This window comes from Scylla paramamosain, chromosome 7 (genome assembly GCF_035594125.1).
Source record: "Scylla paramamosain isolate STU-SP2022 chromosome 7, ASM3559412v1, whole genome shotgun sequence".
NCBI lineage: Eukaryota > Metazoa > Arthropoda > Malacostraca > Decapoda > Portunidae > Scylla > Scylla paramamosain.
This window is the reverse complement of record NC_087157.1, coordinates 21,983,116-22,010,586: the sequence shown is the minus strand read 5'-3', so window position 1 is coordinate 22,010,586 and position 27,471 is coordinate 21,983,116. Positions and strand designations below refer to the sequence as shown.

General features: G+C 35.6%; 1 protein-coding gene across 4 annotated transcripts in view; it reads right to left on the bottom strand.

Moving 5' to 3' along the window:
- Positions 1-331: 331 nt before the first annotated feature.
- The window catches only part of LOC135102203 (serine/threonine-protein kinase atr-like), a 479,415-nt gene continuing 452,275 nt past the window's right edge, over positions 332-27,471 (bottom strand). For 3 of the 4 annotated variants that reach the window (XM_064007031.1, XM_064007033.1, XM_064007034.1), the window contains 5 exons: positions 12,063-12,316; positions 11,709-11,862; positions 6,061-6,168; positions 5,582-5,716; positions 332-1,134 (listed from right to left, as the gene is read on the bottom strand). In XM_064007031.1, coding sequence (XP_063863101.1) covers positions 961-1,134; positions 5,582-5,716; positions 6,061-6,168; positions 11,709-11,862; positions 12,063-12,316 — 825 coding nt within the window. In that variant the 3' untranslated portion in view covers positions 332-960. The remainder of the gene's footprint in view (positions 1,135-5,581; positions 5,717-6,060; positions 6,169-11,708; positions 11,863-12,062; positions 12,317-27,471) is intronic. The other variant, XR_010269589.1, reaches the window with a different exon arrangement.

The following is a 27,471-nucleotide window of genomic DNA, read 5'->3' as shown; positions in this document are numbered from 1 at the left end:
TCATCTTCATCCAATTTGGGTCTCTCAAACATACTCTCAATGTCTCTCCTCTTATTCTAATATGTACATACTTGATCCACACATTCACTGATCTTATCAAAAAGGTTCAGCAGGAATTAAAAATAATGATATCTTGTATGAAGTCAGATATACTTAGCTAAATAAAAAAAGATTACCATCTCATCAATAAATAATAAGTTCCTTTGTAAGCCTCCTAACCCAACACTAATTGTACACCTCAGATGATTCAAAAGACTTGTGCAACCAAGCATTTTGAGTATTACAGGTAAGATGTATGATACACATTACATGCATGATACAAGAACAGAAACACTTTTACAGTCTTTATTTAAGTATCAGAAACTTTTACATTCTTTATTTAGGCATATTTCTAACATCATTCTAGCCAAATTTGAATTTCAACACTGCAATCTTGGCAGAAGAGGACTTGTTCCACTTAAATGTAGTAAATATGAGATGAAGGTGCCCACAACATATGAAAACTTATGCATCCAAGATTTTTGAGTGCTGAAGGTAAGATGTATGATATCATTGCATGAGTATCATTGCATGCATAATTAAAAAGAACAATAACAGTTTTACAAACTTCATTTAGTTACATATTTTTGAGACTTACTAAACATCAATCTAGCTGGATTTGATCTTAAACACTGCATATCTGGCGGCAAAGGACTTATTCCTTCCAAATAAAATAAATTTTGAGAGGGTGTTCACACTTCAAAAAATCTTACAGTGAATGGGAAAGCTTACTTATGATCCATTAAAGATACCTGGGTCATTCTTAACTAATCACGTCTGTTTAAGAATAAAATTTTTGCCTGCACAGTGATGTCTTATAATAGACTTATTAATTCTAATATTATAAAAAAATACAAAGTAAAAAATTATCTGATATAAAAATAACAATATTCACTAATATTTTGGAAAGAAATCTGAATTCTACATGTATGCTGCCCATCCAATGTACATCTGGCAGAGGTTGTCGATGCTGGTAGCTTCCTCAATGAGAGAGTTTACTTGCCCTTCCACAGACAATGGCTGGTTAAGACCTCGTGCTTTAGAGCGGATCTGGCCACTAAGGCGATGCTCAATGTTGGTAACATGCATCTGTGCCTGCAGAGAAGGAATACAACATTTGGTTAATGATGGCTGCAAATTTAGGTGACATTTATCGTGGAGTGATAGTGTTTTAGATGAACACTGATACTGCAAAGCAAAACTGCTTATTTTTTCAATAATTTATTGGTACAGTAACCTCTGTAAATGTGATTTATGATATCAAAGTTACTTCTTCAGCTGAATTTCAATAAACACAATAAAAGCTTGGATGCCATAACTATTGAGCTGGCATGCTTAAAAAAGATTACACTGAAGGTGTCAAATGATAAACATGATTGTAAAATAGGATAGTTATTTGTTATTTCAAAAATCTGAGTCATCAGAGGGAGAACTGAAATCTCTATGAAAAAATTTTTATATTCATAATTGTCACAATTTTTTAGGGTCTAGTTATAAATGGCCATCATACTACTCCTATTATATTTAGTGTGAAAGGAATTTGCAGATTCAAAAAAAAAAAGGACAAATTTAAAACATTTTCTTTGATAAGGAAGTAATGATCATGTCATTTTTAGAAAAAACTTTTTTTAATGTTTTGTAAAATGTTCACACAAACTTTTTAATATATAATACAGTGTTCTTCATTTTTTTTTATCACAATCTAGTTTGATTTTATATAACACCTCCACAATCCTGTACATCTATACTGTTAGTCCCTCTGATATGAAAACCAACACACACACACACACACACACACACACACACACACACACACACACACACACACAAAGGAGATAATCAAGAAGATCCATTGAATTACAGACCAGTGTCCCTAACAAGTGTGGTGGCAAAAATAGCGGAAATAGTTAAAAACAGATGGATGGAATATTTAGAAGAAACACATACATTGACTGACAGACAATTTGGTTTCAGAAGTGGAAGATCTTGTGTCATGAATTAAGTGAGTTTTCATAGTAGAGCAATTGATATAATTCAAGAGAGAGAGGATTGGGCAGACTGTGTATATTTAGACCTAAAAAAGGATAAGGTGCCACACCAGAGACTACTATGGAAAATTCAAAATATCGGGGGTTTGCAAGGAAACACACTGAATTGGATTACAGACTTCTTGAAGGATAGAGAAATGAGAACAGTAATAAAGGGAGAAAAATCAGAATGATGTAGAGTTACAAGTGGAGTATCACAGGGGACAGTCTTAGCCCTCGTAATGTTTCTGGTGTATGTCAACGATATGGTGGATGAGGTTGACAGTTATATAAGTCTGTTTGCAGATGATGTAAAATTATTGAAAAGAGTGGAAAACAATATGGATTGTGAAATATTACAGAAAGATCTAAATAAGATATATAAATGGAGTAAGAAATGGGAAATGGAATTAAGAAAAAGCAAAAGAAGACTGAGAAGTTCCTATACCATGGGAGAAGTGGAAATTAAGAAAACTAAAGAAGAAAAAGACTTGGGAATTACAATAAGTGATAATTTATCACCAGAAAAACATGTAAACAAAATAGTTGGGGAAACCTATGAGTTACTAAGAAAGATGAAAGGGACATTTGCTTACATGGATGAAGAAATGATGAAAAAGTTGATGGAATATGTGATCCGACCAAAACTATAATATGCCACAATTGTTTGGTCACCCCATAATAAAAAGGAAATAAGGAAAATAGAAAGGATCCAAAGAGCTGCAACCAAATTGGCACCAAGTTTGAGAGATTTAACCTATGAAGAAAGATTAAGGAGATTGAAGCTTCCATCATTACAAGAGAAAAGAGAAAGAGGGGACCTGATTGCTATATACAGAGCTTTAAAGTGTAATGATCAAGTTGACAAAGAAGACTTATTTGTGTGGGACTCAAGAGATACAAAAGGACATGGAGTGAAATTGAAGAAAACAGCAAGTAGAAGAGATGTCAAGAAATATGGTTTCCCAAATAGGAGCATAGAAATATGGAACAACTTAAATGAAACAGTGGTACAAGCAACAAATATTCATGAATTTAAAGTTAAGCTGGATGCTTATAGTTATGGAGACAGGACAGCACGAGCATAGCTATTTTCCTGTAAAATACAACTAGGTAAACACACACACACACACACACATAGATGGACTGATACACACAAAACTGGAATTACAAGACTATTTGAAAGAGAAAAATCTGAAGGTGGTGTGTTTAACAGAAACAAAGCTAAAAGAAGAAAACCAGTCATTAACAATAAATAACTACAATATGTGGAGAAAAGACAGGATTGGTAAAGGAGGGGGAGGTGTAATGATAATGACAAGAAATGAGCTGAAGACAAAAAAATGAAATATAAGGAAAGAAAAGTAGAAATAGTGAGTGTTAACTTTGAGGATAATAATGGAGAAAACTAACAGCAATAACAAGCTATATACCACCCAAAACGAAGGAAGACTATGAGAAAATAATAGAAGATACTATTCAGTGTCTGAGTGAATTAATCAAAGTAATAAAAGAGTACTATTGGTTGGAGACTTCAATTGCATAGAAATAAACTGGGAAATGTTCAAGGCAGAAGGAAATGAGACTGCATAGGGAGAAAGATTTCTGAAGCTATGGAAAACACAATGATGCAATAGGTGACTAAAGAAACAAGACATAGGGGAGATGATAAACCAACAAGACTTGACCTAATATTAATGAAAGGAATTGATTTAACTAAAGAATTAAGATATGTGTGCCCCACGGGAAAAAGTGACTATGTAATGATAGAAATAGAAACTGATAATGATGTCAGTGAAGGGGATGATGAATCATACAAAGAAAACAGGAGAATCTATGGGAAAGCAAATAGAGATGATCTTAAGAGATTCTATGAAGAAATGGACAGGGGAAAGCTGAAAAGAGCAAATGATGTGCAAGATAAGTATGACATTTTTATGGAACTATATGAGACAGGAGTGAATGAATATGTCCCACTATACAAACCTTAAGAAAAAGGAAAACAGGTGTGGTTCAACCCAAGATGTGCAAGAGCAAAGTAAAAATGATGAAGCATGAATAAAAATGAAAAGAAATTGAAACCAAAAAAAAGTAAAGAAGACTTTAAGATAGCAAGAACTGAATATGTGAAAATAAGGAGAGAGGAAAAGAAAGGATATGAAAAAGAAAAATGGAGAAATTAAACTAAAAGAAAAACTAGAAAGGTTGAAGAATGCAAATGAAACATATGAAGACCCAGAAGACATGAGTGAATTGCTAAACAAAAAGTTTCAGCAAGTTTTCACAGCAGAATCAGAATTTAAAGAACCACAAGATGAGAAGACAAAAAAGCAAATGTGGGAAATTAAAGTAATCAAAGAAGTTTAAAAAATAAAGGAGGAACTGGAAGAGAGAAAAGCAACAGGACCAGATGGAGTATAAGATTTAATTTTTAAGAGTACAGGAAACACTTAACTGAACCAGTATATGACATAATAAAGTGTTCATTGTCAACTGGAAGAGTGCTTAAGGAACGGAAGAGAGCACACACTGTGCCAATTTATAAAAGTGGAAAGAAGGAAGAACCATTAAACTATAGACCAGTAATAATGACCAGCATAGTATGTAAGATCTCTGAAAAAGTGATAAAGAAGCAGTGAACAAAATTTCTAGAAAAACATGATATAATATCAGAAAAACAGTATAGCTTTAGACAAAAGCGATCATATGCAATAAATCTCATAAGCTTCTATTTGAAAGTGACTGATATAACTCAGGAGAGAGATGGATGGGTAGATTGTGTGTATTTAGATCTAAAAAAAATGCTTTTGACAAAGTTCCCCACAACAGGCTACTATGGAAGCTAGAAAATGTTGGAGGATTAAATGGAAAATTAATAAACTGGATGGAAAGTTACTTAAAGGGAAGAGAAATGAGAACTTCTTTATTTCTCTATGGGAAACTACATTTCTTTATGTTACTTAATCTTGGCCACCATGGTGAAGCTTGGGCATGGGAATCTGATGGGGTTGTTTTCATTTACTACATGCCCACTGACGGGGACAGGGATGGGAAGAAGGGGAATTTTAATAATGTGGCCATAATACCTCGCTCTACCTTTCTTCCCTTCATTTGTTCTATGTCATTTTTGTTTCATCCTTTCTCGCTCTCATATAATTCCATTTCTATTTACAGTCTCATTTTATTTAGCAATCCTCAGGACTGTTCTTACTTTCACATAGCAAGAGAGAGAGAGAGAGAGAGAGAGAGAGAGAGAGAGAGAGAGAGAGAGAGAGAGAGAGAGAGAGAGAGAGAGAGAGAGAGAGAGAGAGAGAGAGAGAGAGAGAGAGAGAGAGAGAGAGAGAGAGAGAGAGAGAGAGAGAGAGAGAGAGAGCTACATCTGCTGAACAGAAGAAAACATGGGTAAGCATTTTTCCATCCTTTTCAACAGAGCACCTATATTTAATTTTCTTTCCTTTTTATCCTCTAAAAAGGCACATTCTTCCATCTGGTTTTTCTCTTTTTAGAAATAGTACCTTCTCGTTGTTGATCTCGCCAGTCATCCTGGCACTCTTGTTCCCTCTTGACCATTCTACAAGTGGATCATGGATGAAGGGATGCAGTACAGACATCAAAGCTTCTCTCTCCTCCCGCATCACTCTCATTGTCACCTGCAAATCATTGTTTATAAAAAATGAGTGATATTTTGGTTTTCTTTTTTTAATCTGCCTTCAAAATTCCAAAATGTAAAATGATGAAGACAACAATAAAACACTGATAGCTAATCTATGTTGTCTTTTTTCTGAGTTGAGTCTTTATTCTTGTGCTCTAACAAGGAGGACCAATTGGATATGTTAAAAGAAGAGAAAGAACAGCTACATGAAAACTTTGTTTACCTACTCATAGGAAGAGAATACAAAATAAAAAAAATGAAAATCAAAGAACTTTCCTTTACACATACAGTAAATGAGAAAATGCTGATGTGAAAAATCATCATACTGTTCTTAAATTTTACCTCGCATGACTTTCTGTAGATGCCCTCATGGCCTGTGGGACCCATTGCTGCAACCATGTTGTGTGTCAACCTGAATGGGACTCTCTCTGGAAAGTCAAAGGTTTCCCCCTGGAAAAAGAAGAGCAATAAAACAATAAAATTTAAAATAATGTGACTTACAGGAAAGCTTGATTTCAAGGAATAGGGGATTCATGTATGAAAATGCTAATTTTATTGAAATATTTCAAGTACATGTTTCTGATAGTTCCACACCAATCATATAACTAAGCCTAATGCCCACACCACTGGTACAAGTAACAACTACTATGGCTGTTTATTATTATTATTATTATTATTATTATTATTATTATTATTATTATTATTATTATTATTATTATCATCATTAATATATTTAGGGTCTCTTTACTAATTCTGATATTTTCTTTTTTACTCTCCTCTCTTCTTTCTCTTTCCTTGTTTTTGGAATCTATTTCTTTATTTTTCAAGTTAATGACTCTTGTGTTTGTGTATTTACCTAGTTGTGTTGTACAGGGCAAGAGCCAAAGCTCATTTTGTCTTGTCTCCATAACCATATTTATCCATTTTCTCTTTAAATATGTGTACACCATTTGCTGCAACCACCACCTCTTCCTTCAAATCATTCCAGATTTCAGTAGTTCAATACAGGAAGGTGTATTTCTTGATGTCGCCTGAACATCCACTTTTCTTTATTTTCTTCCCATGGTCCCTCACCTGTCTCTCTCCCTCCTCCATCTGTGGTACCAAATAATTTCTGTTTATTCTTTTTATATTGTTTACTAATTTTTACACTGTTATCAGGTCTCTTCTTTCTCTTCTCTCTTGTAGTTTTGGTAATCTCAGCTCTTCAAGTCTTTATCCATAGCTTAAGTCTTTCAATTCTGGTACTATCTTTGTCACTATCTTCTGTATTCTTTCCAGTTTCTGTATATCTTTTTTTTTTATGTGGAGCCCAAACTACTGCTGTGTATTCAAATTTTGGTTGTATCATGTTTGTTATAATTTTCTTCATAATTTCTTTATCTAAATAGTTAAACACCAGCCTACTGTTTGTTAACAGGCTGTATGCAGAGCTGAATATTCCATTTATGTGTCTTTCAGACATAGCATGTCCTGGATCATTACTCCAAAGTCTTTTTCTTCATTACTTTTTGTTATTATTTCTCCTCCCATTTTGTAATTCCATGAAGGTCTCTTTTTACTTTTTCCTATTTCCAACACGTGTCATTTTCTGGCATTAAATTCTAGTTTCCATCTTTGGCTCCATGCATGTATCATGTCAATATCCTTTTGTAACCCCTTGTGGTCATTTTCACCCTTTATTATTTTCATTATTTTTGCAGCATAAGCAAAAAGGTCTATATAACTACTTTAGATTATCTGTAATATGATTTACATATATTTGAAACATAACAGGTGCCAACACAGATCCTTCTGGCATCCCACTTGTCACTTTGCACCAACTTGAATTAGTGTCTCTGATTACTGTTCTCATTTCTCTTTCTTGTAAATAATCATCCATTCATCTCAATATTGCTCCCTTTAACCCTCCTTCATTCTCTAATTTCCACATAAGACTTTTGTGGAGAACTTTATCAAATGCTTTTTTGAGATGCAGGTATACTGCATCAACCCATCTGTCCGTCTCTTGCACTCCATCTATTACTCTCATATAAAAGCTCAGTAGATTTGTGACACAGGATCTCTCTTTCCTGAATTCAAATTGCTTTTCTGTAATTATCTTTTCATCTTCTAATTATTGCATCTATCTTTAATTACTATTTCACAGAGCTTGCTTACAAGCTATGTTAGCTCTTCTCCATTCCCTTGATACTTTTTCTTCTTTCAGCAAGTTGTTCATTATATCCCATATGGGTTCCTCCATTTGTTCTCTGCATTCTCTTAATATCCATCCATTTACTTGAGCTGGTCCCATAGATTTTCTAACATCCAGCTCTTCCAGCAGTTTCTTGATTTCTTGTCTCTTTACTAGTATCTCCTGTATTCCCTTATTCTGTGATACCGCTTTCACTGTCACAAAATCAGTTTCCTTTGTAAACACAGAATGAAAACTCTCATTCATTAGTTCACTCATCTCCTCAGTAGTTTCAAAATTCTTCCTTCTCTCTTTAACTCGTTTATGTTATCCCTATGTTTCATTTTTTCATTTATGTATCTGTAGAAGAGTTTGGGCTCTTCTTGCATCTTCTTACAATGTCACTTTCAAAATTTCTTTCTTCTTCTCCTCTTATTATACCATATTCATTCCTTACCTTTCTGTATTCTTCCCTATTATTTCTGTTCAGTTTTGTCATCATTTTCCTCCATGCTCTGTCCTTTTCTTTTTTGCTTCTACAAACCTGGCATTATACCATTCATGCTTTCCAATTTTTACTTCATAACTTGACACAAACTGTTGTACCCCTATCTATACTTGCTAAAAAAATTTCATATTTTCTTGCACTTCTTTAACTTGAAATAGCTCTTTCCAGTTCATTCTTCCATAAAATTTATTAAGCTCTGCAAAGTTTGCCTTAGCATAGTTCTGTCTTCCATTTCTAAATTGTTCTTTCCTGTATTATTTCTACTGTCACATGATCACTTCTTTCCAGTGGGCTTAGACAGTGTATACTTGGTCTACTTTCTGGGGTTTCTTGTAAACACTAAGTCCAACTGTGATGGTTCTTCTCCTCTGCATCTTGTAAGTTTGTTCACAAACTTTCTCATTGTATTCACCATCATGGTTTGCATAAGTTCTTCACTCCATGACCTGACATTTTCTTTCACTTTCATCTCCTTTTAGTTAATTCCTTTAGTGTTGAAGTCACCTTCTAAAAGCACTTTGTTATTTTTCCTTATCATTTAGTCTATGCTATTTCTTGTTTCTAACTGCATGATTTTATATGTATTGGTTTCCCATGCATTAGTTTTTGGTGGTATGTATGTCACAATAACTTTCCTTTTTTTACTTCCTTTGATCTTAATCATGACACTAAAAATTTCTGCCATTCCATCACCCTATTCCACTCGCTAAACATCAATATCCTCTTTTGCCAATATCATCACTTCTCCTCCTCCCTTTCCTTTTCTGTCTCTCCTCCATGTGCTATATTTTTCCTCTGCAAATCTTATCTTTACTTTCTCTTTTGGTTTGGTTTCCAATGAAAATACCACATCTGGTTTATTGCTTTTTAGGTAGTCTTTAAATTCCAATAGGCTTGACACCAAACCATCTATACTTGTAAACATAATTTTTAAGGTTCCGTTTGGTGACCTTCAGTTGCATCTTTGTGCCACCATTTCCTCACTTTCATGTCCACAACTTTCTAAATGAATCTCCTCACTTGTTCCTGTGTTCTCTCCTCATTTTTTGACTAGGCCTCTACACTCAACTCTTTCAGTTTATTTCTCTCTTCTTTGTTCATGTCTATTTTTATTCACATTCCCCTCATTCTTTCTACTTCTGCCAGTTTTCCTGTTCTTTGTATTAAGATATGTTCTGCTGTTGTTTGTGACATGAATCTTATTTTCATTGGTCTTGTTCCATTTTCATTGTACTTTCCAATCCTGTAAACCTCTTCAATTTATTCAACTATCTCCTCTCTCCACTTCCGCTATAATTTCCTTATCCCTTTTCACCTCTTCTTTCTCTCTAGCTGTTTTCATGGGTAGGTTCTTCTCCTTGACCCCAGATACCACCACACATATCTTTCTCTGTACCATGTCACTCACAAGATTACTTTTTTCCTTTATTATTTTAATAAATTGCTTTTTTTATGTCTTTATTGTGTTCCTTTTGCTGTTACCTTATTATCTCCTCCACATCCACCTCTTATTGTTATTCCCTCTCTCTTCTTTCCAACTTTTGATTTCCTCTGTCACTAACTCTTTTACTTTTCCAACTTTAATCTTTCTTGTGAAGCTTTCTTTAACTCCTCTTCCTTGAATTTCTTGATTTCTTCACAGTACTTATTGTTTAAGTCCACATTTTTGTCATCTCTTCTCTCAACTCTTTGTTTTCTTTTTCTCTTTCCATCTCCCTCTTCTTCATCTCTATTATATCAGTGGATACCTTTTTTACATTGTCATCACCCACCTCTCTCTCTCTTCTTTCCATGTCTTTATTATTGCTGCTGAGTTATGTATTTCTTCTCATATTTTAATTTTCTTCTTCAATTTTCCACATTCATTTATTTGTATGAGCTACACTGAGGTCCTCTTCCTTGAAACCTTTGAAAATATTTGTTATGCTGGCTGCTATCTTCCCTTTTGATACCACTGACAATGTTTACCTTTCACTACTCACCCATTTCACCCTTTCAGCCACTTCTTAATTTACACTTCACTTTCCCTGCACTCAGACATCACACAATTCCCTATTAGGGAGACAGGACTCAAGCTTGGCTTGGAGCTGCTGTGGATGCTCTAGATCAGCTGGGCAGTGTGTGTGTGTGTGTGTGTGTGTGTGTGTGTGTGTGTGTGTGTGTGTGTGTGTGTGTGTGTGTGTGTGTGTGTGTGTGTGTGTGTGTCACACTTAAGTACGTAATTACCTGTGAAAGCTATGCTCCTTGGTGAAGGGCACTACAAGCTCACACTACTTATGAAACACTACTTTAATGCAAGAAAGTCTTGTGTGGATAATGTTATCATAAAAGATTTATCAAAAACATTCTTAATTTTATGGTAGAATCTGTTGTACTGAGACATTGAAATATCTATAAAGGAAGTTCAATTTATGGGAAATTTCAAATAACTGAATCAGCCTTAGATTGATTATGTAGGCAAGTACACTACAACATAAGTAGTATTAGTATCTACAGTCGTACCTCGGTACTCGACCGCCTCTATACTCGACCAAATCGGTGCTCGACCAAAAAATTTGAGTAGAAAATGCATCGGACCTCGAACAGATTTTCGGTACTCGACTAGCCGAGTCGACCCGAACGCGCTCCTCGGCCCTTTTCGGCCCTTCTCGGCCAGCGGGTAACTCGGCCAGCGGGCAACTGACAATGGACAGGTTCCTTCTTAAAGAAAAGAGGAAGGCTACTGCCCAGCCAGATTCACCTCCACGGAAGAGAGAGAGAAGGGAGAAAACCCCTGAAGGCGCGTTACCTAGCGTCATCATGGAAGGGGATTCCCCTTCCAAGGAGTAACCCTCCCTCCCGTCCTCTCCACATCCATTCCTGTATGCCATCAACCACTCTCCAAAACGTAAGTAAATTATACAAAATGGTTTATAATGCTTTATTTATCTTTATCATGTACTGCTTGTGCACATTTACGTTTTATTGTTGTTTAGATACACGTTCTTATAATATTTTAGGTATTTTCTTAATGGTAAGAACGGATTAAAATACTTTCCATTATTTCTTATGGGAAAATTGGTTTCGGTGTTCGAACAAATCGGTGCTCGACCACCACCTCAGAATGGATTATGGTCGAGTACCGAGGTACATCTGTATAGTCAATAATGAATGCAATTCGTGGATTTAAATTTACCATTCTCTTAGCTGCAATCATAAGTGTAAGAATTCAGAATCTTTGGTAAATCAATACCATTAACTAGACCTGTGAATTTAAATGTAAGTAATGTATATACAAGGAAAGTAAAGTAACACTGTTGCACTCACCTTGTTGAAGAGACAATTAAAATCCACATGTACTGTGTCCCCACAAGAAGCATCAAAAAGTACATTCTCACCATGTCTATCACCCAGTCCTAGAATGTAGCCCACCATAGACATCACAGCAGTGGTGCGGCAATAAGCTAGACGCGCCCGCAACCTTCAAGGAAGATATGGAATAAAAGTGCCGAGTTCTCAGTTTGATATACATTTAGGGCCACATAATGTGTCATTTGAATCATATATGCATGCATATACCATATGTTTCACAATACATAATAATGCCTTCATTTTTCATACCAATATTGTGATAAACAATTAAATATACTAAATAATCTTAGCTCTGTGTTTGTTTTTTACCATGCCTGTGGATCTGGAAAAGTCCTTAGGAACCAGGTGCCAAAGACAGGTGGATGGCGGGGCACTAGTTTGTTAAGGTACACTTCCCGCTTGGTGGAAAGTGGTGTGTCCCTTTTGCACATGTTCTGCTTCAGCTCCTGGGCTGACATGTAGTTCCCAGAATCCTTATACAATCGGTGGAGGATCTGCCGCAGCCCATTCAAATTTTCAATCCACTCAATCAATCCACATTCTTCATTTAATGGTACCACAGCCTGAAAAAAGGAGGGTGAATAAGTGGTGCAGAAGTCAAGGATGGGAAAAAAGAAAAAAAAAAAAAAAATAGTCATCCTATAATCTGAGATTATGGTAAGAATAATACGCATGAGTGTTGCTCAATGGCAAAATCTACAGTCTTAAAACTAAAAACAAGTTTTGTGCAGAGGTTTAACTGCACATGCTATTGCCACTGCATGAAAAGCCAAGAGTGTATGGAAAAAGGCTGCCACTAAATTCACCCTTTTACATAATGGTAGACTAGCCCACCCATACTCAGAGATGCATCTTGTCAGTTCTACATAGTGGGATGGAACTGACAGTAGTGCTATTGAGTTCAACAGTGTGTTTTAACTTTTTAAAATTGAAATAAATTTATCATTAAAAGTTCTCTCTTCTGTTTTTTTATTTAGCATATATTTACCTATCTTTTATGATTACATATATATTTATAAATACATGTAAATAATATGTGTTTATTTTCTTCATGTACAGAGGGGCTTCATGCTTAGTACTTTGGCATAGCAATTTTGATGTAAGTGATGGCTTCCAAAAAGCTATCAATTCTCATGGTTAGTGATCAGAGTCCATTTTCAGTGTAGAAAGGGCATAGCTTAGCCATGAGTGTGGCATGTGATGAATATTCACTTTCTCAGTAAAGTGGAACCTTAGTTACCAAATGCCTCCCTTTTCGAACAAGTTGGTTTTCAAAAAAAAAATTTGAACTTGTGACTGCTTCAGTTGCCATACTATAATTTGGTTCTTGAACAAGGTTTCTTGATTTCAAATATTAAAAGACAAAGCAAAAGCTGCCAGTTATTATTAATTTATAATTTCTATAGATATTTCTTTTGTTTTTATATATTTGGAAGAGAGACTGTGTAAAACAGTAATCTAATCTTTGAAATAAGGTAAATATGATCCTGTTAAAGAGCATCAACATGAACAAACAGTGCCTTGAGTAGTTCAGGAGTAATTTTAGAAAGATCAGCAAAGACGTAAACATTACAGGGCTCCACATATTTCTACCAAAATACGTCTCATCATGAACTAAATCACCAAACCCAAGTCACACACTGGCATCGAAGGTATGGTCCTTCACAACTAAGAGCTACAGAGCCCCCCAACGACCCTGAATGACGTAAACAAGGTGCCTCCTACTGCTGCCTGCCACCCACGTGGATGAGTCTGTGATCTTCCGAGCTGGTGCTGACCATAACAAGCCTCTCGACCTCATTCTACTGCATCCCATTCTATCAAATTCACACCCCTGCCAAGATAGAACAGTCAAGTGATCTACACACCTACTCCACCACCATGGTCGGTACCAGGACAACCCAATATGAGGCTCCCTCATCACTCACTCCCCAGACTACTACCACTCCAACCGCATACCCAGTCTCTACATCGGCAGCAGCTGTCCCCCAACCTCACCCCTCGCCTGTGGAAAAGATCTTCAGCAGCATTCAGGACAAGATTACCTCCCCAGAATTGAAGGCTGTTGTTGATGCTATAATCACAGCTGTTCAACTTCTAACAGAAAACAAGGACCAGGAAATAAAACAGCTCCAATCAACTGTAAGTACCCTAGAAAAGAGAGTTGTACAACTAGAGGATCAGTTGGACGATGTAAGTCAATATGAGAGGCGAGACACAGTTATCATCAGCGGTCCAGATCTACCCCAGGAGACAGGTGGTGAAAACCCTACCAATGTAGTGGTGGACACCATCAAGCGCACTCTCAACATTAACATCACACCCTCTGAAATCAATGTTGCTCACAGACTTGGAACAAAGAACAAACAAACTGTCAAGACTCCTATAATTGTCAAGCTTCACAGTCGCCAAAAAAAAGATGAATTGTTAAGTGCATGTGTCACAGTCAAACCAAACATTTTTATCAATGAATCTCTCACCCCAAAGCGACGTTCTATTTTTAAGACAATATGGAACATAAGAAAACAACACAGAGATTTGTTTCAACAGTGCTACACTCGTGATGGGAAAATCTGTGTAAAACTCAGGTGTTCTAATCAAAAGCACACAATAACCTTAGAATGGGACCTTAACAATTTCCTAGACAAATTCCCTGCTCTTAGGAACAATGCTCAACCATCCAGTTAAAGTTGTTACTACTGCAGTTTCATTCCTTATCTGTATGCCTTAAGAATAAGAACATGCTATTTATCCCGACAAATGTCAATGCTGGACCTCACTACTTGACCAAAGAAGTGAATAACCTATGACATATATATTTTACACCAGGGTCTTCAGTATTAAAAGAGAATCAACTTATACTAATGTAGACCTCAAGGGAGTATATTATGGTCCAGCACTAGACACTTCTTTATTCCTACTACTTAGCAATATTCTTCATGTGCAATATGAATCCATTACCTTTCCCCATACTTTATTACTACAAAATCATGTACTACTACTTCTTAAAACCTGTACCTGACTCTACCACTAGTTTTCTATCACTGTCTACACTGTATGAATTTATGAGATAACTAAATAATTTATCACATTTTGTCAACCATGAACATTTACCATTCAATTTCATGCTAACATTGCTAATGCATATACTACCCATATATTACTTAGTCACCAACACACCTCTATCCATTGATGTAGCCGTACTGTGATACATTATTACAACTACTATGCATACCTTAAAATGCCAGAAATCCTCTTTTATTTTTATAACCAATCCCATCACCATTTTTTACTCATTCACATCCTTTTCATCTATTCATGGAAAATCTTTATGCATCCCTTTATGACGATATTATCACTGACAACTCTGAAAACCCAAATGACACTAGTTTGGACATAATTAGAACCGTAAATGGACATACAGACCTAACAAGCATATCAAATTATTACAGTATTGAAGAATATAACCAACAGACACAGACTACATTAAATATACCTAAGTCTTCCCTTAGCATCCTTCACCTTAACATTAGATCTCTCCAAAAAAACTATGATAACTTAACATCTTTTTTAAACTGTTTGAGCATCCAACCTCATGTCATTGCACTTACAGAAACCTGGCTTAAAGACACTAACCAACATCACTACCATCTTGATGGTTACTCTACATATCACTCTTTGAGAATGAACAAGGAACACGGAGGAGTAAGTTTACTGATTAACTCTGATATCCATTCTGAACCCATTCATCAACATACATTTGTAAATGAAACCATGGAAATTTGTTCTGTGCAATTAAACCTTCGAACTAACTTAATAATCTCCGTCATCTATAGACCACATAGTAAACATGTTGCAGTGGAAGAGTTCTCACTTGCACTAAATGACATCTTAACTCAGAACACATTCACAAAAAACAACACCATTCTTCTTGGTGATCTCAATATCAATCTTCTAGAACACACTTCCCATCAACCAACCAATAATTTCCTTAACACCATGCAAGCTCTTAACTATTTCCCACATATATCTCGTCCCACCAGATTTCCTGATAATCCTACGCTAGGCCAACCCTCACTTCTTGATCATATATGGACGAATTACACACCATTATCAATCTCGGGCATTATTCACCATCCAATATCCGACCACCTCCCAATCTTTCTGAACATATCCTTAATGTCCAACTTGTCTACTAAACATAAAATAACTTTTAGAATTTCTAATGCACACAATCATAACTTGTTCACATCTGATCTAGCTTCAATAAGCTGGAATGACATTCTCACTTCTAATAATATAGATGAAAACTTTGAAACCTTTAATAGAACGCTTCATAATTTGTATGATATACATTTTCCAAAAGTTACTAAATTTGTGTCATCCAAAAGACTCAGTAATCCTTGGTTAACGCCAAATATACTAGCCTCCATTAAACATAAAAGTAATCTATTCAAAATGTACAAACTAGGGACCATTGACCATAATACATATACACAATACCGTAATCGAGTGACTCGGATAATAAGGACAGCCAAAACAAATTACTACATGAACATTTTTAACAGTTTTAGGCATAACACAAAGAAAATTTGGCAGACTATTAATGAGCTATCTGGCAAGCATTTACCAAAAACTAACATATCAAATATACGTCTCAACAACACAACACATAATAATCCACAACAAATAGCCGAGGTCCTTAATGAACACTTCAGTGAAGTGGCAGCTAAACTTAATAATAATCTCCCACCAGCAAATAGAAGTGCATCTGACCTTCTGCGAGGTAACTACCCAAATTCTATGTCTATCCCACCAGTTTCTCCACAGGACATTATAAATATTATAAAGAAACTAAAAAATAAGATGTCAAATGTTGTAGAAATTCCTATTTCTTTATTAAAACGAAATTGTACACTGATTGCCTACCCCATTTCATTACTTTTCAACCAATCACTCAACTCCGGTATATTTCCTGCTACCCTAAAAAATGCCAACATTACTCCTATCCATAAATCTGGTCCCACAAATGACCCAAATAATTACCGCCCTATCTCTACGCTATCTGCATTCTCTAAAATATTTGAAAGCCTAATGAAAAATGGATTATTGTCATACCTGCAAAAATACAAAATACTAAGCGACTCTCAGTACGGGTTCAGACCAGGCTTAAATACTTACCATGCCCTCAATAAATTCTCCTCTCACATTTACTCATCTCTTGATAATAAATTATCTGTATTATCTATCTTTGTAGACTTCTCCAAAGCTTTTGATACAGTTAACCACAACATTCTTCTCAAAAAACTTCACCATTATGGCATTCGAGGCCCTATCCACTCCTGGTTTAAAACTTACCTAACTGATAGATCCCAATGTACACTTCTTGAAGGCTACAAATCATCTGTCAGAAAAATCACTACAGGCGTCCCACAAGGAAGTGTCCTGGGACCCATGCTGTTCCTTATATATATCAATGATGTTGTTCAAACATTTGACCATGCAGATACCATTCTTTTTGCTGATGACATGACCCTCTATTTCACTGGCCATACTAATGATACCTTATTCCACTCTGCTAATGCAGACCTTAACAAATTAAATGAATGGTGTTTGAGTAACCGACTTACCATAAACAGCGATAAAACCTACTTCATGCTATTCTCTAACAAGAATGATAATAACTTGCCAGAATTAATAATAAGAAACAGTCAAATAGCTAGAGCTAGTAAACTTAAATTCTTAGGAGTAACCTATGATGAAAACCTTACATTTAAATTTCACACAACTAACATTTCCCAGAAACTGTCACGTTGTACTGCCATGCTCTATAAAATAAGGGATTTTATGCCTGCCGAGATCCTTAGAACAATGTACTATGCCCACATATACCCACACCTACAACATTGTAATCCAATATGGGCTAACACTCAAGCTACACACCTAAATTGCATAAACCTCATTCATAAAAAAATAATACGGATTATCACAAAAAGTTCATATCTTGAACACACAGCTCCACTCTTTAAAGGCATGAAAATTCTAAAACTCGAAGACATAACAAAACTTTCCATTGCAACATCTATGTACAAAAAACAAATTAATGTCTCTCTTCCACCACATAATACACAACACGACAAAGACAACGCCTTTGTCTACCTACCCATCGCCTTAGTATCTTCTGCCGCTCGACTTCCTACCTAGGCCCCTCAATATGGAATTCACTACCCTCGCAATACAAAAATGTCCACTCTATTCACAAATTCAAAAGCAAACTAAAGAGTCATTTTCTGGATGCATACTAATCAGTCACTTCCTACACTCATACCTTATATTATTACTTCCCCCCTGATCTTACAAAACTAACCCTACAAAACTTTATCATCTTTCCTGTACTTTATTTTTAAACACATCTATATGATTTCAGTCTCATATATGTATCAATTTATATCACCTAACCCTATGTGTCATCCCATCCATCTTCATACTCAACTTTATAACAATATAGATATATATTATTCTGTATAAACCTTATCATATTATGTTTTTATTTATCTTCATGATAGATTTTTCGATTTTAAGTTGTCTATTGTGTTTACTTTAAGTAATGTACTTTTAAATTTTTCATTTGCCTGAAAAGCATCAAGCTTATACATAGGCTGGCCAATAATGTATACCTATCCAATAATGAAATGTATAAACCTAGGCTATAATAAAGTGTTTAAAGTGTTTAAAGTGTTTAATCCCATCTCCTGAACCACCTGTGGCTTTCTTGATGACCCCACAATGCCATCACCAATGCACAACTACATTTTCTCAGTAGCTTTTCCCAGCAGCAAGATGTCTAAGTGTTATGATCACCATTTCAGCAGTGTGTTGCTTCTCTATGTCACAATGTAAGGCCACAAACAGAATACCTGTGCAATCTAAACAATATCTTCTCATGTGCAATCTAAACAATATCTTCTCATGAGTTCTGTGTCACTGGGTTCATTCAGTACATCATTTTTGGATAAATAATTTCTGAGCTGGAGATGTTGTATAGCAGCCATATTTGTTGTGGGAGCATTTGTCATAAGGCACTAAAACAGGGTGGACAGGTGTCTGGGAACAGAATACTCCAATTTACATTGACCCAACGGGAAAAATAATTTTGGTTTTCAAACATTTCTGACTTCAAATGGCATTCAGGAACCAATTAAGTTCGAGAACTGAGGTTCTACTGTATTGTGGGAAAATCCACTACTGTACATTCCATTCTTTATTTGATACAAGAAAATTATCAGCCTTGTTTGTTGATATATGTACTAAACATTATTGTACTCTAAAACTGCATGACAATATACACATTAAAAATTAAAAAAAACTATTTCACTGACAACACCATCCCTGCTAGTACCAGTTTTTATTTTTGCATAGCTTTGTTGTGCTGTTGACCTTGACAATTTCTTATGTAGCCTTGCTAGTGCACCTTTATTTGGTGAATTTTTCTTACACTATGGCATCTGTGGGGCACCCAGTGGTGATGGTAATAATAGTGGGCCACCTGAGAGAGTGTTAGAGGAGGAGGATGTTGAAGGTGGTGGGGCAAGCAACAAATATGGTTGCCCATCCACCATTTCAAGTCTGTTACAGTAAGCAGCACTCCAGACTCTGTAATGGTGAGTTTATGTTGTCTACTTGTATTAATAATGGTATATTTTACATATATTGATTGTCTTGAATAACTATGGTATGATTTTCTAATGTTTTTTTGTATTTACATTGAATTATTTTACAAACATTAACTGTCTTTAATAACTATGGCATAATTGTTGCAGGTTAAAACTACTCAAAAAGAGAAAAATAGTACTGTTCTTTGGGACCATAGTCTATTTTATTCTTTTCTCCATAGACATAGTATTATCTGCTTGGCAAATTTGAAGCTTAGCAAGGTTTCCACAGATTATGTAGGTCACTAAGCATGAAGCTCCTCTGAATATAGAAATGCATACATATATGTATCTTTATAGATTTGTACTTATGTTTTTTTTTGCTAATTTCTGGGAAATAACTAGCAAAACAAGCATTGTTAGCTATTACAAGTGACACTTTCACTTAATTCTGTTCCATATACATAATTTTTGCAAATTGTTACTTAGTATATAGAACAACATTTATAATAGTAATTTATGCTGATATATGTAACTAGAGAGAGAGAGAGAGAGAGAGAGAGAGAGAGAGAGAGAGAGAGAGAGAGAGAGAGAGAGAGAGAGAGAGAGAGAGAGAGAGAGAGAGAGAGAGAGAGAGAGAGAGAGAGAGAGAGAGAGAGAGAGGCATGTGAAGTGGAGTTAGCTCAGCACTTGCTCACAGCATCAATTTTGTCTATAGTAAATTTTGGCAATCAGGACTTACAACTAATGCAATCTTCACACATCGCTATCAGTTGCTATCACTGGTGATGCCCACTGCTTACCCCAGTGTGAAAGGGTTGAGTAACTGCAAGCAATAAGTACCTAACTGCACGCCACTGTTAGTGGTGGTTACGTTACTTGCCTGTGCCACTGCAGTGGCCTCATATTTATTGCAAACTATGAGATGTAACTAGTGGCAGCCACTGGCGGCATTGTGTGAAAGGGGCCTAAGATGCCATGCCAGTCTTTACTGAGACTTCCACTGGCCTATATTTGTCAATAAATCTTCAAAGTTTACACAAATATATGAACACCCTTGTAAGAGTTACTTACAGTGGGCATCCACCAAGATTGTTTTCTTATTACCCCTGCTCCATCCTTGTGTCTTTTATATACATATGGCTGGTTTTTGTGGCCTTATTAGCCCATTCTGGTTTGTATCAGTTGCAGTCACACAAGTATGATAGCTGGGGTACACTAATGTAATGACCGAGGTAATTACTTTGAAGAAGGCAGGCTATGAAACCAAGAAATTAGGTGAGTTGTATGATGTAGGAAAGTTGATGGAGTGCCACTGGTGTGTGTATGTGTGTATTTACCTAGTTGTGCTTTATGGAAAAAGAGCTATATTCATGCTGTCCCATCTCCATATCTTTTGTAATCCAACTTAGCCTTGAATCCATGTATACTTTTTGCATTCACTATCTCCTTATCCAGACAGTTCCATACATCTATACTGCTATATGGGAAATTATGCTTTTTGATGTTTCTTCTACAAGCACTCTTCTTCAGCCTCTTTCAAAATCCTCCAGTATCTTGTGTATCCCAAACTATCACATCAATCTGGTCCACCTCCTCCACTTTCTCATACACTTTATATACTGCAATAAAGTCTTCCCTTTCTCTCCTTTTTTCTAACATTGGTAGGTGTAACCTTGCCAATCTCTCTTCATATGACAAGTCCCTAATATTTGGTACCATCTTTGTTGCTGCTCTCTGAACTCTCACCAATTTCCTTGTATCCTTTTATTTGTAGGGCAACCACAGTACAGCTACATATTAAAGTATAGGTCTAATCAGTGATATTATCATCTTCCTTATCATCTCTTCACCCATATATGCAAAAACCAGCCTTATTTTTCTCAACAAGTTATAAGTTTCTCCTGTAATTTTGCTAATGTGTCTCTCCAAGGTAAAATTTTCATTCACTGTAACTCTCAGATCTTTTTCCGCTTCTGGTCTACTCAACTTCTCACCATTTAACACATAATTTCCTTTCACTCTCCTCACACTCTTTTTAAATTTTATTACTTTATACTTCTTTAGATTAAATTCTATTCCCCATCTATGACTCCATTCAGATATTTTGTTCAGATCCTCTTGCAACACTCCACAATCTTCCTCTCTCTTAACTTTTCAGCAACTTGGCATTATCTGCAAAAAGACTCATGTAGCTATTTGCACTCTCTGTCATATTCATATATACTGCACACATGATTGGTGCTAGTACTGAGCCTTGAGGTACTTTGCTTTCAACTTTCCTCCACAATGACTCCTGATCTTTTACCACTGTTCTTATCTCTCTATCAGTCAAGAAATTCTCCATCCATCTCAGTAGGCCATCCCTCAGACCACCATCATGCTCTTGTGAGCCACTTTATCAAAGGTTTTCTTCAGGTCTAAATGTACACAGTCTGCCCAACCATTTCTCTCTTGTATTACATCTACCACTCTTGAATAAAACTCAGCAAGTTTGTAACACATGATCTCCCTCTTCTAAATCCAAATTGTTTTGTCATCACTTAATTTTCTTCTAGGTACTGCATCCATTTATCCTTCACTAATCTTTCACACATTTTACATACCATGCTTGTTAGAGACATTAGTCTGTAGTTCAATGGCTCTTGTTTGTTACCACCTTTATAGATAGGAACTATGTTTGCTCTCTTTCATTCTAGGGAGATTACTTTAATTTGTGGAGTTCTCAATAATACTGCTGATTGCATTCTTTCAATATCCATCCCAACACTCCATCAGGTTCAGGGGCCTTTCTAATATCCAGTCCCTCTAACTGTTTCCACACATCTTCAATCACTTGGAATTTTCCTAGACCTGTTTCTTCGCTCATCTCACTTGGCCTCACAAATGTTCTCTCTTTTGTGAACAATGACTGAAAGCTCTTATTCATTATTTTTGCTATTTCAGCTGGATTTTCACACATCTGAACATTCACCTTCAACCTATTTATTCCTTCACTGTTTTTCATTTTGTTATTCCCATATCTGAAGGATAGTTTTGTTTCCTCCTTATATTTGTCCATAACATCCTTCTCTAATAACCTTTATATACTCATTTCTTGCAGTTGTGTAGTTTTGCCACAGCTCCTGTATACTTTTTCTCCTCCATCTATTCCATGCCTTCTCCCTCTCCTTCTTCACTTCTTTGCAACTTTGTCTAGTTGCATTTACCTAGTTGTTGTATATGGGAAGAGGAACTACGCTCATGCTGTCCCATCTCTATATCTACTATCGTCCAACTTTGCCCTGAAATCATGAATTGACCTTGCAAGAACATCTTTTTCTGATCTATTCCATGTCTCTACTATTCTTTGAAGAAAGCTGTTCTTTTTAATATCCCTTCTACAGGTGGTCTTTTTCAACTTCTTTCCATGTCCTCTTGAATCTCTTACATCCCATGTTATCAAATCCTGCTGGTCCACTTTTTCTAATCCATTCATCAGCCTATACACCGCGATCAGGTTTCCTCTCTCCCTCTGCTGTTCTAACATCTGTAGATTCAACCTTCTCAATCTCTCTTCATATGATACGTTTTGAAGATTTGGAACCAACTTTGTTGCTGACCTCTGAAACCTCTCCAATTTCTTTATAGTCATTTTTGTACTTGTTGACAACTCTATTGCTGCATATTCCAACCTTGGGCATATCATAGTTACAATAAGTTTCCTTATCATTTACTCATCTAGGTATCTGACTGCTACTTTTATATTCCTCACAAGGTTGTAAGTTTCACCCATAATCCTATTTATGTGTTCCTCTGGTGATAAATTATTGGATACTGTTACTCCCAAGTCCTTTTCCACTGTCATTTTCTTAATATTTTCATTTTCCAATTTAATAGTTGCCTAATATTCTGTTTTTACTCTTCCCAAATTCCATCACACTGCATTTTCAGATGTTGAATTCCATTTCCCATCTATGAATCCATTCCCATATTCTGTTCGAATCCTGCTGTAGTGTTTTTGCATGTTACTCTTCAAATAGTGTAAACAAAATTCACCATAATATCTCAGTGCTTTGATGAAAGTATTGAATCTATTTGTTATGTTTTATATACTAACATAATACTTACTTACTAGCATCAAAATCTATCGGTTTCCAAGTAAACATCATGGGTAACTGGAAACTGAATCTTTGGTTTTGGGGTTTGTGAACTGCCCCATGATTTCCTTTCAAATCACATTCAGTGGCTTTTATTACTATAAACAATGATGTGATGAAATGGATTTCAATGATATTAGAATTTAATTTCGTTATCTTCCTTTGGTATTTTGCTTATTCAATAAATACCACATAAAATGTAGCATGGCAAATCCTGATTATATATATATATATATATATATATATATATATATATATATATATATATATATATATATATATATATATATATATATATATATACTCGTATATATATATATATATATATATATATATATATATATATATATATATATATATATATATATATATATATATATATATATATATATATATATATATATATATATATATATATATATATATATATATATATATATATATATATATATATATATATATATATATATATATATACGAGTATATATATATATATATATATATATATATATATATATATATATATATATATATATATATATATATATATATATATATATATATATATATATATATATATATTGTTGTGACGGGTGGGGCGGGGGTGATGTTGGTAGCACTGTGCTGCTGGGAAGTGAAGATAAACATTGGCAATGCTGCATGAGCTGCTAGCAGAGGTAGCTTGGAGAAACTGGAAGTGGCATGGACGGTGATTGGTTGGGTGAGCAGCAATGTACTGGCCAGTCACAGAGGGGCCGAGATTATATAACGAGTTTTGGCGGCCCCTGAAAGAGAGAGAGAGAGAGCACCCGTTTCCTGTATATGCCACACTGCGACACCAGATAGAAGTGAAGCCAAGAGAGAGAGCGCCCATTTTCCGCCTACGCAACACCTGTGCCAACAATCTGCAGTGTGCTCCCCTTGTGTGATGCTACAATGCTGGTTGCCTGCTGCTACCATGATGTGACTGCACCCCAGGGCATGGTGTTGTGTTTGTGTGCCCCAGCAGACTAAGGCAGTAAGTACTTGACACTGAGGTGTGTGTGTGTGTGTGTGTGTATGTGACACTTGCGTGGTCTATTATGGCGGGAGCCACTGGAGGAGACAGCTGTGTGACACTGTACGAGTTGTGATCCCATAGTGTGCTGTGTGGTGCTGCTGTTCTGTGAGGTCAAATGCACTACCCATCGATACAAATGCTTTGCTCAGTGAGGGCTGGTGGTGTGACCCTTACCTGTACTGTAGCATGATAGTGTGCTTCATGTCCTGTGGTACTGCTCTGTGTGGGGAATAAAGTGAGACAGTGTTTTGTTGCCCTTCCCTCCTCTCAGTAGTCTGTTGAATGTGTGTGTATGTGTGTGTGTGCCACACCCCCACAAGCCAAATGAACCCGATCACGACAGCAGTAGTGGATTCTTGTGTGTGCTGACTGCCTTGGGGTGCTGCAGTGGTAAGTGTGCACCTGAAGGTGCCTGAAGGCCGGAAGGGGCATGCACAAGAAATGTGTGTGTGTATATATATATATATATATATATATATATATATATATATATATATATATATATATATATATATATATATATATATATATATATATATATATATACGAGTATATATATATATATATATATATATATATATATATATATATATATATATATATATATATATATATATATATATATATATATATATATATATATATATATATATATATATATATATATATATATATATATATATATATATATATATATATATATATATATATATATATATATATATATATATATAGTTGTACGTAACAAAGGGTCAAGTGCGCCAACCACCGTGAAATGGAGTTAATAATGTGCTGTTTTATAATTTCCCCTACATCTAAGAAATAACACTGATGTGATTGTATCTCTATCGTTCTTGCAGCTAACGTCCATTAATCATAATAGTGTATACCTCATCAGCCATGCTATTGCCATCACTAACTCTTTCGGGTAAATATCAGATGTTTGAAGAGGCAGCTGTTATTAATGATGATTAATTTTAACACAAAAGATTAGTGTACACTATTATTACTAAAAAAAAAAAAAAAAAAAAAAAAAATAGTGTTACACACATAAAAATTTCCATAAATGACAATAAAAAACTTCATTGAAAGGGGCACATAAGTTTTCTCTCATCAACACCAGCCAGCCCAAACTGTTGTATGGCATTGCTAATACCAATATCCTTGTTTTGTATCAAGTTATTATAGGAAGCTATGTTATAAGGTACAATTATTACTTAACTATTGGTAAGAGAGAGAGAGAGAGAGAGAGAGTGTGCACTATCACAACAGCACATTACCATGGTGATAGTGCACTCTCTCTCTCTCTCTCTCATGTGATCTTGAAAAGAGAAGGCAAATCACTTATGAATCTTTTAAAGAGTAAAAGAAAAGAAATGATGTGAATAAACAACAACAGATCCTCACTATAAACTGCCTCACTGCCCTGAGAGAGAGAGAGAGAGAGAGAGAGAGAGAGAGAGAGAGAGAGAGAGAGAGAGAGAGAGAGAGAGAGAGAGAGAGAGAGAGAGAGAGAGAGAGAGAGAGAGAGAGAGAGAGAGAGAGAGAGAGAGAGAGAGAGAGAGAGAGAGAGAGAGGAAATAGAAATTATCGTATGTCTGGCAGCATTGTCCATCCTTCCTAGAGAAAGTGGCGCTGAGACAGCGCAACTGAGCCAGCCTAAAGCACTAAAATGATTGTTATGGAGTGTTTTACTTAGGAATCTGAATATGTTCTTAATGAATTATTAAGAGATGCTGCATGTCAATATATATTTTTTTGTTCAAAGGTTTACTGGGCCATGTGAAAGTTTCAAAATCTGGAAATGTTTTCTGCTTAACACACTGCATTATTCCTCATTATATAACTCTTTAATTATTCAATGCAACAAAATCAAAAGTATATCAAGTAAAGGCCAAGGAAATGTAGTCTATAACAAGATATAACATACAATTGCATATACTCTTTATAGAACATACTAGACAGGTAAAGTAAAGTGATAGCGATGAACAACCGATGCATGCTGTGTGTTTACCTTTAAATGCAGTTTAAGGCCTGTCCACACCAGGAAACATTGTTTGGAAACAATGTTTCCCAACTGTTTCCAACAGTTTGGAAACAGTTTCCCAACTGTTAGGAAACTGTTGGAAAAAGTTGGGAAACAAAGTTAGCAAACTGTTTCCAAGCTGTTTGGAAACGGTTAGAAAACAGTTGGGAAACTGTTTCCTAACAATATTTAACGTGTATTTGTTTTCCATCCAAATTGGGAAACACTGTGTGTGTGTGTGTGTGTGTGTGTGTGTGTGTGTATGTGTGCATGATGGAAGTGATGAATCAATACCCGCATGAGGCTTACAGTGACAACACCATATGGTCAGCAGAGAAAACTCTACAACTTATTGAATTGCTTCATTCATCCCCAGCATTGTGGGATGTGACATGTGGAGATTAAAGGAATGAGATGAAGAAGATGGATGCCTTGACGGTTATTGCTGATAAACTTTTCAGATCTGCCAGAAGCAAGTCACCATGAAAGGGTCCTTTTTCTAGAAATTTCTTAATCAATCTCTTTTTCTTATTCTTGCCCATTCTTGAGTGTATTATTGAAAGTGCTAGATAAAGTACAGAGGCTGCTGCAGCAATTTCTACACTCACAGGCATCCTGATGACAACTGAGGTCTGGACAGGAAACATTGTGTGAAAACACTTTGCAAACTGTTTCCAGGCTGTCTGGAAACAGTTTCCCAACTGTTTGCAAACTATTGGGAAACAGTTTCCGAGAAACTGTTTCCTAACTGTTAGGAAACAGTTGGTAACAATGTTTCCAAACAATGTTTCCTGATGTGGACAGGCCTTTACTCATTTGTTCCTTCTGGCGCTTGGCCCCT